Genomic DNA, 17,064 nt, shown 5'->3' on the forward strand with positions numbered 1-17,064 from the left:
TATGTGTGCTTTTTATCTTCTGGAAAAAACTGCAAAACTGTCAAATATGTCCAGTCCTAAATACACTAAATAGTCTCGGACTTCTAAACAAGTTGACTTTAATCTGAAATGCACTTATTTTATACCATTGGCTTTCTCTGTTATGCGTCTGTGATTATTATATCTTACCTATTGTAACCAATGTGTACACATTTTTTTTTGGGACCATTAAAGTTAGGGGTTAGATTCATTTAGATTTGTTCTTGGGTATTTTTCTGCTTGTAATGTTTCCGTATACTACTTCATTTCTCTCCAATTTAAGATGTGCTATTAATATAAACTTTTTTTAAATGCTACCATTTACGTGTGCTTGCCTATTTATTTAATATGTAAGTCGTTTGCCTTTTATGTGCACTGTACCTTTGCTGTTGTAACACTTCATAATTAGCATGCTACTCTGATACTAATGGGATTTCAACTGATGAAGACAAATAACTGTACCTGCAGTATGGCAATCATTTTGATTTGAGAAGCTTGTAAAAGGTGCATCAGAGATTTGGATTTGAGTAAATGAATAATGGCTATTTTAATAATCATCTCTTGACTAGAGCAATGGAATAAACATCCTTTGCACATCCTCTCATCCTCACCCTTTGACCAGCTCTACGGCGATAAAGTCGTTCCCGTCTCCGCTGTTGAAGATGAGGAATCCGTCAGGCGAGGTGGTTTTGAACTGAAAGAAGAGGTGCATTGTGGTATATGCCTGCAGAGTGGCCAGGCCCAGGTAGCTGCCCTTGGTCTTGAAGGTGATGGGGTCGGCGATGATGAAGCGCATCCCGAAGCGTGCGTTCAGCTCGCAGAAGTCGATGTCGCCGTTCTTGCACATGTCGATGTACTGCATGCCGTTGAATTTAAGGCTCTGTGGGGAGAGAAGGGTGTGTACATGGTGTACATAAATGAGAAAGAACACTTTGTAGCACAGTCTATTGTTTTTTTAAACGTCATCTTGATTTTACCTAGTAAACGCATTGTGGAAAAATGCGATATGGCACTCAGCGACTTCTTTAATCATGTTAAAAATCGCATAAGTAGAAAACTGCACTTTAAGATGGTGTTAAATTGAATATTTAATAAAATCATTTTGGAAATCATTTATTTTGTCTGGCAATACACTGGAAGCAGCAGCAAGGCTGAACCAAGTACACTTTAATATCTGTGTAATTATCTTTCATTAAACTATTAGGTCATTTCGTGGTAGCAATATGAAACTAAGTAATTGCACAGTTTCCTCATTTCAAGCAGCCCGACAGCACACTTGAACTTAATTGAATCAAGATTGCCATGGTAACATTGTAAGAGAAGTTGCCACACATTGTGTTTGAGTAAACCCAATCAAAGGAAAGAAATGTATTTCAAAGCCCAGAGGATTATCCTTAAAATAATAGATATTCCATTCCTTTAATACTGACTGAAAAGTGACATTTCTAGTAAATAATATTAGTGACATCTGAAGATAAAATATAAAGTGTCTTTGAGTATTAATTGAGATTATAAGTAATTGTGATTTACGTCCCCTCCTCTTTGGAACATGACTGAATCAGTGTCTAACATTTGTTGAAATGATTTTTCTGTAGCGTTGTGATGTATTGCACTTTTTACCTGAAGGTGCCCGATGAAGGAGGAGGGAGCAGAGGAGACAAAGCGTCTCTCGGTCAAGATGCCCGTCTCCACGTTGTTGAACTCCAGGCGGGTGTGGTCGCCCGCCATCTGACCTGAGATGGAGGGAAGAGAAAGGAGAAGAAGCGGAGGGATGAAGGGGTGGAAGAGGAGGAGGGAGGATACTGCAACCTAACCTTCAAACCAGCAACAGCCCAGTTTCACTTTGTGTCAGGCTGATGCAATAACTCTACCACCGACAGTCAAGTTAAGGCAACAAAACCATGAAAGAAATAGTTTTCCAACAAAAAGTGAAACCAAAGGAAGAGATACATGAGTATATGTCTGCGCCTTAAAAATTGGCAAAACACAAAGACTAAAACACCAGATATAAGGATTACAACTGCCCGCCAAACAAATAAATAAGAACAATTAAACGACATGATCATGCACATTATGGATTTTATTCACGGGAGTAATACCTTCAGCCATGTCGTCATCCACAGTGAGTTTGAAGTGTTTACCGCGCCGGACCACTCTCACTGAGTGCCACTCATTGTCGTTGAGCTTTTGTCCGGCATAAAGAACCTCAGGACCTTTGCCTGAAGAGGAGGGTTAGTTAGTCAGGGGGGGGGGGGACAAAGCACCAACAAAATCTGTTTTCACAACTGATTAAACAGACAGTTGAAAAATAAACCAGGAATTATTATTTTTTTTTTTTAATTGGAACTAATGTGTAGTCATAATAAAAAATAAAAAAGTATCATTTGCAGATTAAGCAGTGCTACATTTACCTTTTTGTTTGTATTTAACAACAAATACAATAAATCACAACTGACAACTAAATTAAAGAAAACATTTGCTGTTACTCATACGAGGACTCAAAAGATGTGACTATTACATATATGTTTGTTACAGATCATCTTTAAAAAGTCACGGCACGATAAAATTGATATATTTGGCAATAATTATGAGAAATGTGTTGATCAATTACTCCTATATTGTTATTGCACATCAGTCAAAAATGATCAGAATTATTCAAATAGTGCAGCCCTGATGACTATTTGACATACATGTAATATAACAGTTTCTCTTTCCGTTGCTTATATTCTCTTAATTTGTATTTTCTAGTTTTGTATTCTAGTTGTACGACAAGAGGCCTACAGATATTGTGTAAGTAATTCCTAAAACAAACCACTAGAGGGCAGCCCCGCCCCATGGAGTCAGAATCCTGAATCTGCTGGATGACGTTTAACACAAGGTTGCAATCTAAACCAGCAGTGTTCATCAGTGGTCACTTGAAGTGGTTTGGAGACTAGAATTAGGATTTTTAATTAGTGACTAAACTCGTAAATTGTTATTCTAGGCCTATAGAAAAATACAAGTGTAGTGCAAACTCCAGTATACAGAGAAGCATCCTCTTTGTTACTCAAGTCTAAATCTACGATTGAACTATTAAATGATATTGTGAAGATTCATTTTTGGCATATTGTAATTTGTATCCAAGCTTCTGTTAAATGCTGTGATAAAAATGTAGTCTTTCTGAATAAAAAAGACTAACTCAAATTATAAACTATAACAAAAAAAGACATTTACATTGAAATGAATATATATATACATTTAAAGGGAAATAAATTAAATTCTAAACAATTCCCTTTCCTAGAATTCTGAAGCATATGTCTATTCAACTGTTCTGTATTATTATTATTTGTATTATTATGAAAGAAAAAAAAACGAATCTAACACATACTTGGACTTACTTTTAAGCCTGTGTCCAGCTTTATAATTCTCTCTAAAAGCCTTGTGGGCACCTTTGAACATAATACAAAATAAGAGTCCCTTTCATGAGTAACAGCATGTCTCCTGACACCTTATATATAGTATATCACATTAGAAGCCTATATACTGCAGTATGTATAATTAGGGCAGGAAAACAAAGCGAGTGAGAAACAGCAATATATTAGTGTATAATTGGGAAAACATATAAGATAGCCCGTAGAGTCTAAAAGCTAGCAGCTATGAGCATACAGGGACAGATTAGAAACTAGGTGCCTGAATCAATTTAAGAAGTGTGCTATTAAAATATATAGAGTACATTAAGTCAGATTTGCATAACTTTAATCTCTGGCTATTACTTTTCCCCACCCTCTTATCTGAGAAATCCTCTTATCAGTCCCCGGCATTCACACATTCCTGCCCTTACATCTAGCACACAGGCTATAAAACCACACAGTGTAGGAAGAAGAAGGCTGCAGAAGAAGAGTGTTGACTTACTGGTGTTACAGTTTATCCTGACACAGTCTAGATGGGGAGGGGGGAGAATAAGTGACAGATGAAATCGCATCCTTCAAGGTTACAGCTGCAGACAACCAAGAGCAAGAAAAGCCACCTTCCGGGGACGGTCACATGACCCTGGCGGCCAATTCTCACCTACTCCTTATACTGATACTGGAAATCCAATTGAATCCCAATCCAATTGATTACTCTAAAAGCTGAAGTCAATAATATTGCACCAATAATGGCTGATATTAGATGGCCAATTAGATACGCTAATAGCATCATAAAAGTATTCTTTTTGTATGTAGTTTAATTGTTTAAATAGTCGCTTGCAACTCAATGGCCACATCGATTTTGCAACCCAGCAAATAAAAAAAAATTAAAAAATGTTTTTTTTAACATGAATTGTTTCTCCATCTATTGAACTTGTGTTTGCCAGGTGCATGTTGAAATCCATGTGACCAGGCTGGTCATGTGCCGTCAACCGCAACAGAAAAGTGGGAACAAACAGCCTCGAGCCACGCAGCACCAACACGTACAGATGCATAAAAAACCTTCTCAAAGAGGGTCCTGTGTATGTGTAGTTGGAATATCATTTGCATTTCTACAGGTCTTTTTTAATCTTTGGCAAAAAAACGTTTAAAAGTTGAGTAAAGGTGTTCCGGTAGCCGTGGTTACCAATTAAAATGCCTTTTATAGAAAGATATATGAGATATTTTGTATGTTCACATGTGTTTTTGTGGGGATTTTCTCCTCTACTGCAGCGCGCTGGGTGCGGTGGCATCGGGCTGTTTGCCAGACGGGCCGCAGGCTTCGGGGCCTTTGAAGGGGTGAGTGCCATCTTTGAACAAGGCATGGGAGATGCCAGGGTTACTAATGGACGGAGAGAGACATGGACCTGCTATCATGGGAGAAATCATATACAAATAGATAAAAGAAAGACTACTGGAACAGACCCACATAAGAATGCATACTATTAGAGCACTTGGATGTACAACAATAATCTGTTACTCTAAGTAGATGGTAGGATATTAGCTTACATGTTGTCAGAATGAATGCATGTGGAGGAATTTCCCAAAAAGTGAAATGTATTTGTACACAAAAAAGAATGAGGTGTTCAAAAGATGTGCTACAGAGCATGGACAGCTGTGTTTCTTGTAAGATTAATGGATATAAAAATCTACAAAGACGTCTAAAGCATCAAGGCAGAAAAAACGTACAGTCCAGGCAAAACAAGACATGCAACTACAAAGACAAACTACGAGAAAACTGGTTTAGTGTGTGTTAGGTCTGGACCCAAAAAGAAAAGAAAAACACAAAGACAGTAAGGCCTCCTCTTGGACTGGAGGGGGGGTTAAGGGGACGGTTTATACGATACCTAAGTTGACCGTCAGTTTGACTTTCCCGCTGTCCAGCTCCAGCCTCAGAGTGTCCGCTGACTCGCGGGACGTGGCGGCCATCAGCAGCCCGAACGCGCGCTGAGACATGAAGCGCAGGGAGACGTCCTCCGCCTCTGTGTGCATCACGTTAGGGATGACCACCTTCATGTACATGCTGCCGTCGAACGACAGGATGGAAGACTCTGCGAGACAGGAAAAGAAAAGAAAATGTCCCATTAATAAACGTAGTGCCAACAACAGTAATGAGCGGAAAGGGGAGGATGTGTCAATGTGTGTGAAAGAGACCAAAGACACATATGCGGTTTGAAAAACGTTAAAGTCGGATGCATGCATGTCCCTGCGTGTGGCGCAGTGGACTAGTGTGTTGGTGTTCGGATCAGGGGAGCACAGGTTCGAACCCCACTGCAGTCAGCATGTTGTTTTCATCAACGAGAAACAAACACACACACACACACACACACACACGTCTCAAATGCACGTTTGCAGATGTTTTCATCATCCACGAGTGACAGGCTGAGGCACACACACACTGCTTAGTGCACTGAATTAAATCATCTTGCTACTTCATCCTTTCCCTGGAAATGTCCCTTTACAGACATTGGTTACTCTGAAGTGAATTATGAATTCTAACAATAGTTTTTTAATGAAGTATTGTGGAGCTGCAAAGATATCCCTGGCTACTAATCATATTATACAAACTTAAATAGACATATTTGTTTGGTACAGATCCAGACCTTTTAAAAAATTAAAAATAAAGCAACTATCAAAATACAAAATAATCAATCTGTTTAATTTGGTTAAAGGGGCCTTATTATGCTCATTTCAGGTTCATATTGGTAATGTGTCCCTCCACTGTGACATGTCTCCATGCTTTAATGTTCAAAAAGCTCTTTTCTCATACTGCCTGTGCTGCAGCACCTCTTTTCACCCTCTGTCTGAAACCAGAGCCCAGGCTGCTCTGATTGGTTAGCTGGCCTGCTCTGTTGTGATTGGTCAACTGCCTAGAGATGCCCCTTAGCCTATCAAGTACAATGGGTTGTAGCACTAGCCAATAGAAGCACAAGTGTTAAGTAGATATGTCACCATGTACTGGAAGTAAACAAAGGAGCCCAATGGAGGCGTTTCAGGCGGGGGGGAGTGTGTGCGAGAGTAACTCCCTCTGGAGGGAACTTAGTGATGTTATCCTTTGCAGACCATTTACATGCACAAAACCTATATAACACACTACAGGAAAGGGAAAACCCCACAAATCATCATAGGGCCTCTTTCATCAAACCGCAATGGCAATATCAGTCAACCTAATGCAATTACTTATATTTGCCAAATCCTCCAAGCCTAAATTGTTCACACGATAACTACCAAAGCAACAGAGACAATAGGAACAAATAGATCATGTCAGTTTGAAGGTAGGTTGGCCACACTATTTGGTTCCTTTTTCATGAGTTCCAAAAGAAGCAGAAGCCCTGAGTGAGCGCGGCGAAGAAATAGGGAAGACTGTCAGCAGGACTGGAAGCCTCGTGGGGAGAGAGACGCAGATTAAAAAAGGCATCCGACTGTGACATACCTGTTTTGACACCCCAGCTTTCGTGAGGAAAAGAAAATCAGCCCTCTGGCCTCAGGAGTGCACCACCATTTGGCTGGGAAATGCTGAGGCCGTAGGTGAGAGGTTTTGCAGCATCTCACGAGGGAGGGGTTTGTCACATGTCACAAAACGTATGCTTTTTTCTGGGGAAATGCTAACCCATGCAAACAGTAATGCATGATAAGTTGGATTAGCTTCGTTGAAATGTATAGGATATGTTGCAAATTTCACATGTAAGCACTGGACAATTTGTCTCGCCTAGCAGTGCAATGCTGTAAAAAATCACATTTGTCTGCGTTGCTTTTAGGGCTCGTTGTAAAATCCATTCCCTGAACAAGCTGTCGACTGTGTGACTACGGTAGCCTGGAGGATAATGAAACCTTGGCTCACCATATTCTACTCTATTATAAATTGCATGGAATCTCTCCCTGTGTGTCTCCTTTGCAACAAAAACAACCTAACACTTTCACACATGCTGGGCAGTTCACGGACGGATCCCCTAACTGGAGGAGGCATGTATTGATTTGTGAGCCCGGTCAGGTCCCAGGCCTACACTAGAAGGAGAAAGAAAACCTGCTGAGAGTCAATCTGCAGCTCAGAAAAACACAAACAGACAAAGGATGGATGTGTGTAGAACCATGGAAAACAAAACTGTGAGGTCCACTCTGGAGTTTGAGCAGACGAAAAGCACCTTGGGTAAAACTATCTTTTAAAATAGGTTCAGATGTTTGTAGCTACGAGATTGGACATAGGGATAGAACAAATCTTTAAAGTGTCTTTCAAGAGCTTTGTCTCGGCCCTGTTGCAGAGGTGGGGACTCGAGTCACATGACTTGACTCGAGTCAGACTCGAGTCGCATATTTTTTGACTTGAGACTTGCTTGACTAACATTGATAAAAGACTTGACTTGACTTTGACTTGGTATTCATGACTTGAGACTTGACTTAAGCTTGAGACAGATGACTTGAAAGGACTTGACTGTTTAAAATTAAATATTTGCGTTTGTTTTTGTAGAGATATTACGTTTAGTTTTTTCGAAAAATGTGATTGGGTGATTATAGCGCCGTGCGCGCAAACCTGGCAACCCACTAGACCGCAGGAGTGTCAGTTAACATGGCAGCGGCTAGCGTTACTCCAAAAATAGTGAAGTTTGGATTCAAGGATTATGTTGTCGATGACGCTAATAAGAAGAGAACAGCGGTATGCAGGGTCTGCAGCATAAATATCAGTGACACGACCACCACAACGTCCAACTTCATTCGTCACTACAAAAAAACCCACAGAGAAAGGTGCGTGAATGTGTTGTGTTAGCTAGAAAGCTAACGTTAAGTTTAAGCTACGTTAGACTTGGTTTCAAATCGATTAAGCATTACAAAGAGAAGACAAAACGGTAAATTAACACTAGAACCTCCAAGGGATTCATTTGTACTAACCCTGATACTGACGGGCTGTCAGGAGAGGGAGAGAGAGAGAGGAAAAGAGATGCCTCGTTTATTTCCCCTGTGTTATTATCAGAAGTTACTGTAAACGTTTGAATAATGTAGTTCATCTACTTTTAGTAGTTTGTTTAAATCTTTTAATTATGTTGTTTTTGTTTGTAGAAGTGCATCATTCCTTGATTTATTGTAAAATGAATCTGAACTTTTTGATCTGTTATGATGATAAACTGAAGCAATTTCTAAATTAACCCAATTAACTGAGTTTTAAATCCTAGCTATATTGTCTGCAGTTCTAAGGTTAATATGAATCTAATATGATTGTCATCGGTCTAAATTAGATTTCAAATGATTAACTGTGTATGTAATGAAGATCATAGTGTGGGTTGAATCCATTTTCATAACCACTGTCTTTTAACTGATTTAAATGCGGAAACTGGGCTTATTCATCAGAATTTCGTATGACTTGACTTGACTTGACTTGACCTGAGCAATGACTTGACTTGACTTGCTTGACTCTCACCACAGTGACTTGGGACTTGCTTGATACTTGTAGGTCAAGACTTGAGACTTGCTCATGACTTGCACATGTAGGACTTACTCCCACCTCTGCCCTGTTGTAGTGGAGTAATTAGGATATGGTTACGACAGCCTGAGAATAATGGAAGATATGAAGGTAACCCTAAGAAGTGTGTCTGGAAAAACTCTAGAAGAAGGCTGTTTTCTTTATGCATGCAATTGATGTGTCATAATTTAATGAAAAAGCTTTGATTAAAACCTGAATTATTTGGTTATTTGAATAAAATTGAAACTACAATTGTTTATTGTGACATGAATTTCCCATGTCACCCAGAAAATCGTATCACAACACAGTAAGTACAGTGAAAAAAAAAAATATTACACAACAATGTTGGCTAACAAAGACCTGCCAATGCTAACGAAACAGTGCCATCACTGGTTTTTTTTATATTGAAGGGCAAACGAGCGCATTCTCTATTGAGATGGAAAGGCATCATACTGTACACTCATCTGTCAAAAGATCATCTGTCCAATCGCAGCTTGGGGACTGAACCAATGGGCGGAGGTATGCAATGATCCAACCAGTGGTTGCCAAAACTACAATTGTCTACCTCCTGGTTGCGCTAAAGAAAAGGCCAGGGGGTCCTGAAAGTCATTTGAAAGTCATTTGAATTCATCCTCTGGGCACCATGAATATTGGTAAGTCATTTTCAGGCAATCCATACAATAACAGTTGAGATCTTTCCATTTGGACCTAAGGGGTGTAACTGCTCCTTAAAACCAACATTGCAATTTATTGAACAAATTGCTAGCATGGCTAAGAATTTTTTTTTATTCTAAGCTTAACTCTTAATAATTGTCTTTGCTATACATTGGTGGTTCTATTTAAATCATCATTGTATTTTATGTTTTTTTGTGCGCTATGACTTTATACAGAACTAAAAACATTACAAATCTTGAACACTGTTTTTGTCTCTTTTGTCCCGCATTAATGTGTTCTCTCATACAATAACTGGCCCCAGCATGGCCCCCCTTTAGTAAAATGGGTCTAGAACCGCCACTGTTGCTGTGGTAATGGTTCCATCATTAGGTTCTTACTCTTCAACTGTTAACATACACAAGTCTTGATAGAATTGTCCATGCAAACACAATTAGAAATGTCTGTTGTGGGATTTATCGTCCCCTTTAAACAGTTTTTAAGTGATTCAAAAGGCTTCCGACCTGCATAGATACCCTCCTCACCAGTTCCCACCATGCTCGATTCTAATGCACTGTTCAATGGCTTTTTAAACAAGCACCAAAATAATAGCATTTAAGTTTTAAAGGTCTGTTTTTGTGCACTGCACCCTTTTTGGGGGCAAAGCAGTCCCCCATCATGTCTGGATGTCATCGATCAATCTCAGCTGGGATTGGCTGTGTTGTAGTCAAATGGCTTTGTATTGTCGGAGAGAGGAAAGGGACGTTTTTGGTTCACTGCAGTTCAGTTTATTGTATTCCCACTGCATGCTTCGCTCCGCTTTGAGTGGCAGTAAACCAAAACAGTGGAAAGGCTTGAGTTTATTTTGAGGATGTGGACATGGTTCATTTGGAGGCATTGAGGGGAGTTTAGAGAATACATTTTTTTTTTAATTCAAGCTCCTGGGATAACTGACCACGAAGCCGAGTAATCTGCCTCACAGTATTCCCTACAGTTACAAATATATCTAAAAAAAGAAAAAACACAAAGAAGAAAACTTACACAAAAAACAGATTTTTACACAATTTGATCCTATTCTTTGGCCACCATAAATGGCCATTTTTGATTATTGATTTAGTTAAGGATACTAACTACCAATAATTCAAATTGGAACCAGATCTATAGTTTCACCCCTCAACAGCTTTACAGTACTGATTAACCTTACAAGAGACGTTCAAACTGACATATTTGCACTTGCCTTTGCTTCACTTAACTTGGCTTTCTTCTACAGTGACATGTTTCACGCTTATATGTTCAAATAGTCATTTACATTCTCATACTGCCTGTGCTGCAGCACCTCTTTTCACCCTCTGTCTGAAACCAGAGCCCAGTCTGCTCTGATTGGTTGGCTGGCCGGCTCTGTTGTGATTAGTCAATCGCTTAGAGATGTGTCGGAAATGTCCCGCACATCACGTTTAATGTGTTGTCACTATGTAACGGAATTAAACAAAGGAGTCTAGTGGAGTGTGTGGGAGAGAAACGTTGAAATTGTAGCCTTTCACGAACATTGCGTGAACACAAAAACCTATATACCACACAGCAGGAAAAGGGAACTACCCAAAAAGCAGATGTAATGTACAAAACAAACCTGGATACACAACTAGACAATACGTAGAGCAGGTCAAGGTTGAACCAGAAGGATAGTGGACAGTTTAGTTAATAATTGTACTATTTGCCTTTTTGGACCTCTCATCATCACCATGGCAATTTGCAATCCTACTATAGCATTAAAATGGACACCGGCTCCAGGGCGTTTGAAACAGTATGAAGAAATGTGTGTATGTGCCCTTTGATTTAGCTCTAATTCAAAGGCTTCTTCCTTAGCTAATGTTACACCCTTCCACCAAGTTTCATGGAAATAGGGCAAGTCGTTTTTCTTTAATCAAGCTAACAAACCAAAAACATTACCTCCTTGGCAGTGGCAATGACGGTCGAAACTAGGAAACTAAGACTCAGGTTCCATGACGCAGAAATGTCTCTTTAAGCTTGCCTGGAGTATTTCAAGGTTCCAGCTGTTTATTTGTCTATCACAGTTCCTTAGAGGAAGTTATTCTGTAAAGCTTAAGCGCATGTCAGGGCTGTAAAGAAGTGAAAGCAGGCAGCTGAACCAAACACCACTTTACATTTGTAGAGAAGTAAACATCCTGTGCATATAAGAGAAGACTACAGCTGTGATTATAGTCATTCACACGCAATGTAAAGGTAATAACAGGCTCCATCCTGCAGGTGATTGCACAACCTGTGTGTGGAAGTGTGTGTGCATGCAACTACAGCATGCTCCGCCACATGCTAATTCTTAAGAAAGATATCAGCAGCGATGAGGATGTCAGTTCACATGGTAATTAAGCTGCTACTTGTCACTCTGCGTGTGTGTGTGTGTGTGTGTGTGTGTGTGTGTGTGTGTGTGTGTGTGTGTGTGTGTGTGTGTGTGTTTTCCAGCACAAGCTCAGCACTTTGCATAATTAGCAGTCCAATTGAAGCAGAAGATGGAGGAGGAGGAAAGCTATTAAGTGAGAGGCTTCAGAAATATTCAGGGTATAGAGAGATGGGAGGGGTGGGAGTAGTGTGCTAGACAAATCGTGTGAATACACACACAAACAAGCACAGACACACACTTTCGTCCTATTCAAAGTAGCAAAATATGTTTCTTTTCCCCATTATAAACTGCCCTTGGTGGTAACTCTGTAGGATTATCTAATCTTTTGTTTCCCCCTAACAGAGTGACAAGTCTTTGTTTTCGCCTTTCAACTCGTCTCCCGTACACACACACACACACACACACACACACACACACGCACACACACACACACACACACACACAGACACACATGCACACATTTGAGAGCCTGCTGTCAACAGTATTTAAAGATCAAAAATCACATCCTCATCCTGACAGCAAGGATAAGGACATCGATAAAAGAATCTCAGAGGCCCTAAGTGTGCCTTTTCTGTGTGTGTATATATATATATATATATATATATATATATGCATACGGTGTGTGTATTTGTGTGAATACACACTGAGGCAGTAGGAAATGCCTGCACTTAACAGAAGAGGCTCTTGGCTGTGGACGTTATCCACCGTAATCCTCTCCACGTGATTCACTCCGGAGACGGAGACACACACACACACACACACACACACACACACACACACACACACACACACACACACACACACACACACACACACACACACACACACACACACACACACACACACACACACACACACACACACACACACACACACACACACACACACACACACACACACACACACACACACACACACACACACACACAAAATTCTTCTACAACATCAGAACCACCAAAAATATCCCAAAAGACTTCAAGTACAAGACTTGTTCTTTTAAAGGCGTACTCCAGTTAAATGATCCAAACCCCCTGTGAAGGAAAACCCATTTAAACAAGACACATAGCAATAGTGAAGTCATGTAATAGTGTATACATAAGAGAGATAATATTAGTATTCAAACCACAACAGTAGGTGGTCAAATCTATCTGAGCAGAGGGCTCTGTTTACTCTTTAAGCATGCCAATATTAGTACGTCCCAAAAGCATAACATGACCTTAAAATATCACAGAGGGTTATAAAGTACTGCTGAGTCAATGTTTACTTAACTTCCTGCTGACATTAATAAAAGGTTGTATTCAATGCCGAAATGCAAGCTTCCCATGGCATTTCTACGGTGACCCTGAGGGTACAATGCACTGCAAATTAGGAAAATGCAGGGTTACTTAAAATAAATATTGGTTACAATTACTAGTTAACTGCAAGGAAATGTGATCTGTAATCTGAGTATGAAAGTAATGTAACCTAATTACTAATTAATCAAATGCAATGCAAATAAATATGAGAGAAAAATAACTTCAATAAGATGTTTTTACTTAAGTGGTCCCATGCCGAATTTGAACCTGGGCTATATGGAGGCCAAATCCTGCCATATATTAAGCATTAGAGGCAGTTGCCTATACACCGACAATAGAACACATGAACACATACTACAGTTTAAAAAAGCAGAAATAAAATCTGAGCTGACAAAAAAAGCACCTTAGTTAGTTTAATACAGTTAAACTCACACACCCTACTTTATGAACGTATAGGTTATACACTCACACTTATATTAGCCTACAGAACAGTACAGCTTGCAAAGACCCAATTAAATCGACTCCATTTACAACAAATACTATGTGCTCTTTTTAGTTTTTCAGTAACATTGTTATCCTGCTAGAAATCCCACATTTATAGAAATGTACCAGTAATCTGATTACGTCTTATTTTTATGTAACTGTACGGGAATACAGTCACTTAAAATCGATGCACAAGGCAGGGCACTTTCTTAAAGTGTTTTTTAAGAGACCCCTACATCAGGCTGCATGAATTAGATTGTTCTGCCACAAGAAGCTAAAAACACAGTCCTTGTAAATGTTTTGGCTAAAGTGTTGCACATTTGCACATCCAGCAGATGCGGAGCAACATTAAAATTCCTTTGCAGTCGTGTCTCTTGCCACCTGTTGATGTAAATCCAAAAATCTATTTCCTTTTGTGTCTGTTTTGGTATCCATGAGGACACTGTAGCTGAAGATGGCTGACTGCTGCAGGAGAAGGGTTGATAATAACAGAATGTGCCAGCCAAAACTAGCTAAACGAATTCTGTGAATTTTGTGCTATGAGAAGCACTGCATTTCCATTTTTGGTTTTCAAATGATTTATTATTCTGACAACTGAGGCAAGTTAAACAATGTATAGACCTTTGATATCATTGTAGCACCCATGTGGTTTGATAACAAAGTCTGTTTTTTTTTCTTTCTAATGTTGCCGTTAACTTGCAGTTTTTTTCAAACTGGCTTTTCCCTCCTCCCACTTTTCATTTTCTGTAGAGAAACCCTAAAATGTAAAACACAACGCTCAGCCTCAACCAAGCTTTTCCACGATAGTCCACACTGAGGACTTTAAAGGTGACCTATCATGCTATTTTTAGGCAATAGCATAGGTCTCAGATATATAAAAATATATAAAAGACATGTCTATGAAGTGTTTTGCTCAAAATACCAAACAGACCACCCATTCTAGCCATGCCTCATATCCCTCTATTTCACTTCCTGTTTCAAAAGTGCTGATTTGGGGTATAAAGCTTTAAAAAAAAAAAAAGAATTAATACAAAAAAAAGGAGGGGGCTGAGCTCATGCGGGACCCAGCAGCTACTGTCTAAACTAAATACTGCCGTGATGAAACGCCATATCATGGATTATCAAGGATTATTTCTGAAACAGTATGGAGCTCAAAGGCTTTCTCTCTTGCAGGTTATACCACAAGGTGAGTTCCTTTTTATTTCCTGCTTCTTCACACACATGCTCACCAGTACAGGTTAGCTCTGAGTGTTAGCGATGCTAATGTGAACACCGACCATATTACGTCCAAAACAGTCGGGCATTGTTTCTGATAGCAACTTTCTGATAGTGCCGTGGGTCCACATTTCCGATAATACGTCATATCGGACGCAAATCTGGATCAGCTCCGTTGTACCCCCCATAGCCGCGGGAAGTCATTTTACTTAGGGGGTGTGGCGAATTGTCAACGAGGGGGGGGGGGGGGGGGGTATGCTAGTGAACTGTCAACCGGGGGGGGGGGTAGCCTTGCTGCGGGGACACGGTGGACCTCTGTCGCCTGTCAGCGCAACTTCAATGATGCCATTTAAAAACACATTAAGGGCGGTGCCGGCCATGAGCGAACCGAGCCGTTCTATGATTCTCCAGATTCTAGGGGGTGCTGCAGCCCCAGCACCCCTACTTCCCGCGGCTATGGTACCCCCGTTTTTAGAGATTTGGGTACGGAGGAAAAGAGAGAGGGTTTTATTTTCTGACGCTGCGTGAGTTCCCTGACACACCGGGGACACATATTTATGTATAACAGACATCAAAAAGTGCATTTTGCATGATAGGTCCCCTTTAAAGAATACAGTCCCGATCAGACAGTCAAACTCAGGAAGGGGTCAGCACGCTGGCAGGGATTATCAAATATTCTGACGTGCTCAACCTAAGCGGGGCGAGATTAATTTATCAAGATATCAAAAAAATCACAAGGGTTGATGTCGCCTCAATATGAAACAGTAAGCGGTTTTGTGCATCAGACATATTGAATAGGCTTTACACGGGGATGAGGTAAATCCGTGGGGCTTTATCAACATGTGACAGATAGAATCATCTGAAACAAGGCTTTGCACATTCAATTTCAAGTAAGATTGTGTAATGGCCATCATACGGTATTGCTGTGTTTTAGGCCAGGAATAATGAATCATTCCCATGGTGTTGTTGGCTCAACCCCAATGTTGGTAAAAGTCATAGAATGGCATACTTTAAAAGACTTTCCAAGCTGGATTAATCAACTATTTTTGACCTGAAGGCTGTTGAAAACCATTTATTAAGCCTTGATACCGGCTGACCCTCAGAAATGCAGAACTGGAAAATAAAAGGGTGTCGTTTTTTATGTATTCTCCTCTAATGAATTTAGGTACTACTCTACTGGCACTTGAGATTGACGAAAGGTCACTTGGGTTAAAGGAAAGGGCCTTTTGGGGACCAAAGGGCTCATTCAGGCTACAAAGAGTAATAAGGGGGAGCACCCCAAGCTGTAATGTCCACAAGTGTCTCATTATGACACACATATGCTGTTAAACTAGAAAAACCTTATGGCTGTATGCCTCCACCATTGCAGTTAACATCCAAGTCTTTTTGAAATGTCGTAGCTAACCCTAACCCTATTCTTAAAGACGTGTTTAAAATGACCGCCTTATGGCTGAATGCCTCCATTAAGGCAGTCTGTCCAACCCTATTGTGTGAATCTTTTTTTTGTGAAACCATTCAAAATAAATGTTTTGCGAGGTCTCACTGACCTTTGAACATGTATTTCAAATCAGTTCATCCTTAATTCTAAGTGGATGTTGGTGCCAGATGCAATAAAATGCCTTTATCGGATTCCTAAGCGAGTTCCTTTTTCACGATAATGGGACGGAGTTGATGCCACTATGACATTCGACCGACAAAATTGAATCAGGACTTCCTTGAGTTCATAAGGACGTTTGTGACAAATTTGGAGAAAATCTGAAACACGATAATGGGAAACAAAACAAAAAACATCTGTCCAGACGCAGAGGCATACAATGAGTTGTAATAGAAGAACTGAACTTGCTTGTATCCTTTGTGCTCTTGAATAGTTTTACAAATGAGTCATTCTGCACATTCCTATTCCTTATGCTCCTAAATTGTTTCATAAATAGTTTTTAACAGTCTTAAATGACTTCATATTTTAGGTTAGAGCTTGTTATTTCATGCTGATGAAAGATCAGATGCTGATTATGTTTTGGCCAAAATCTGTGTGAAACTTGTCAGACTTAAAACAAAAACAGAACTTTTGAACAGTCAAAGCTAATAGTGCCCTCCTCCTAACCTTTATGA

The 17,064-nt window shown here is 39.9% G+C and overlaps 1 protein-coding gene across 2 annotated transcripts in view; it reads right to left on the reverse strand.

Annotated features, from left to right (window-relative positions):
* The window catches only part of LOC117498559 (neurexin-3b-like), a 314,909-nt gene that overhangs the window by 179,159 nt on the left and 118,686 nt on the right, over positions 1–17,064 (reverse strand). For both annotated transcript variants that reach the window (XM_034150741.1, XM_034150742.1), the window contains exons 10-14: positions 5,291–5,494; positions 3,910–3,936; positions 2,118–2,237; positions 1,639–1,751; positions 630–898 (exon numbers count right to left, since the gene is read on the reverse strand). In XM_034150741.1, the coding sequence (XP_034006632.1) occupies positions 630–898; positions 1,639–1,751; positions 2,118–2,237; positions 3,910–3,936; positions 5,291–5,494 (733 nt within the window). The remainder of the gene's footprint in view (positions 1–629; positions 899–1,638; positions 1,752–2,117; positions 2,238–3,909; positions 3,937–5,290; positions 5,495–17,064) is intronic.

This window comes from Trematomus bernacchii, unplaced genomic scaffold (genome assembly GCF_902827165.1).
Source record: "Trematomus bernacchii unplaced genomic scaffold, fTreBer1.1, whole genome shotgun sequence".
NCBI lineage: Eukaryota > Metazoa > Chordata > Actinopteri > Perciformes > Nototheniidae > Trematomus > Trematomus bernacchii.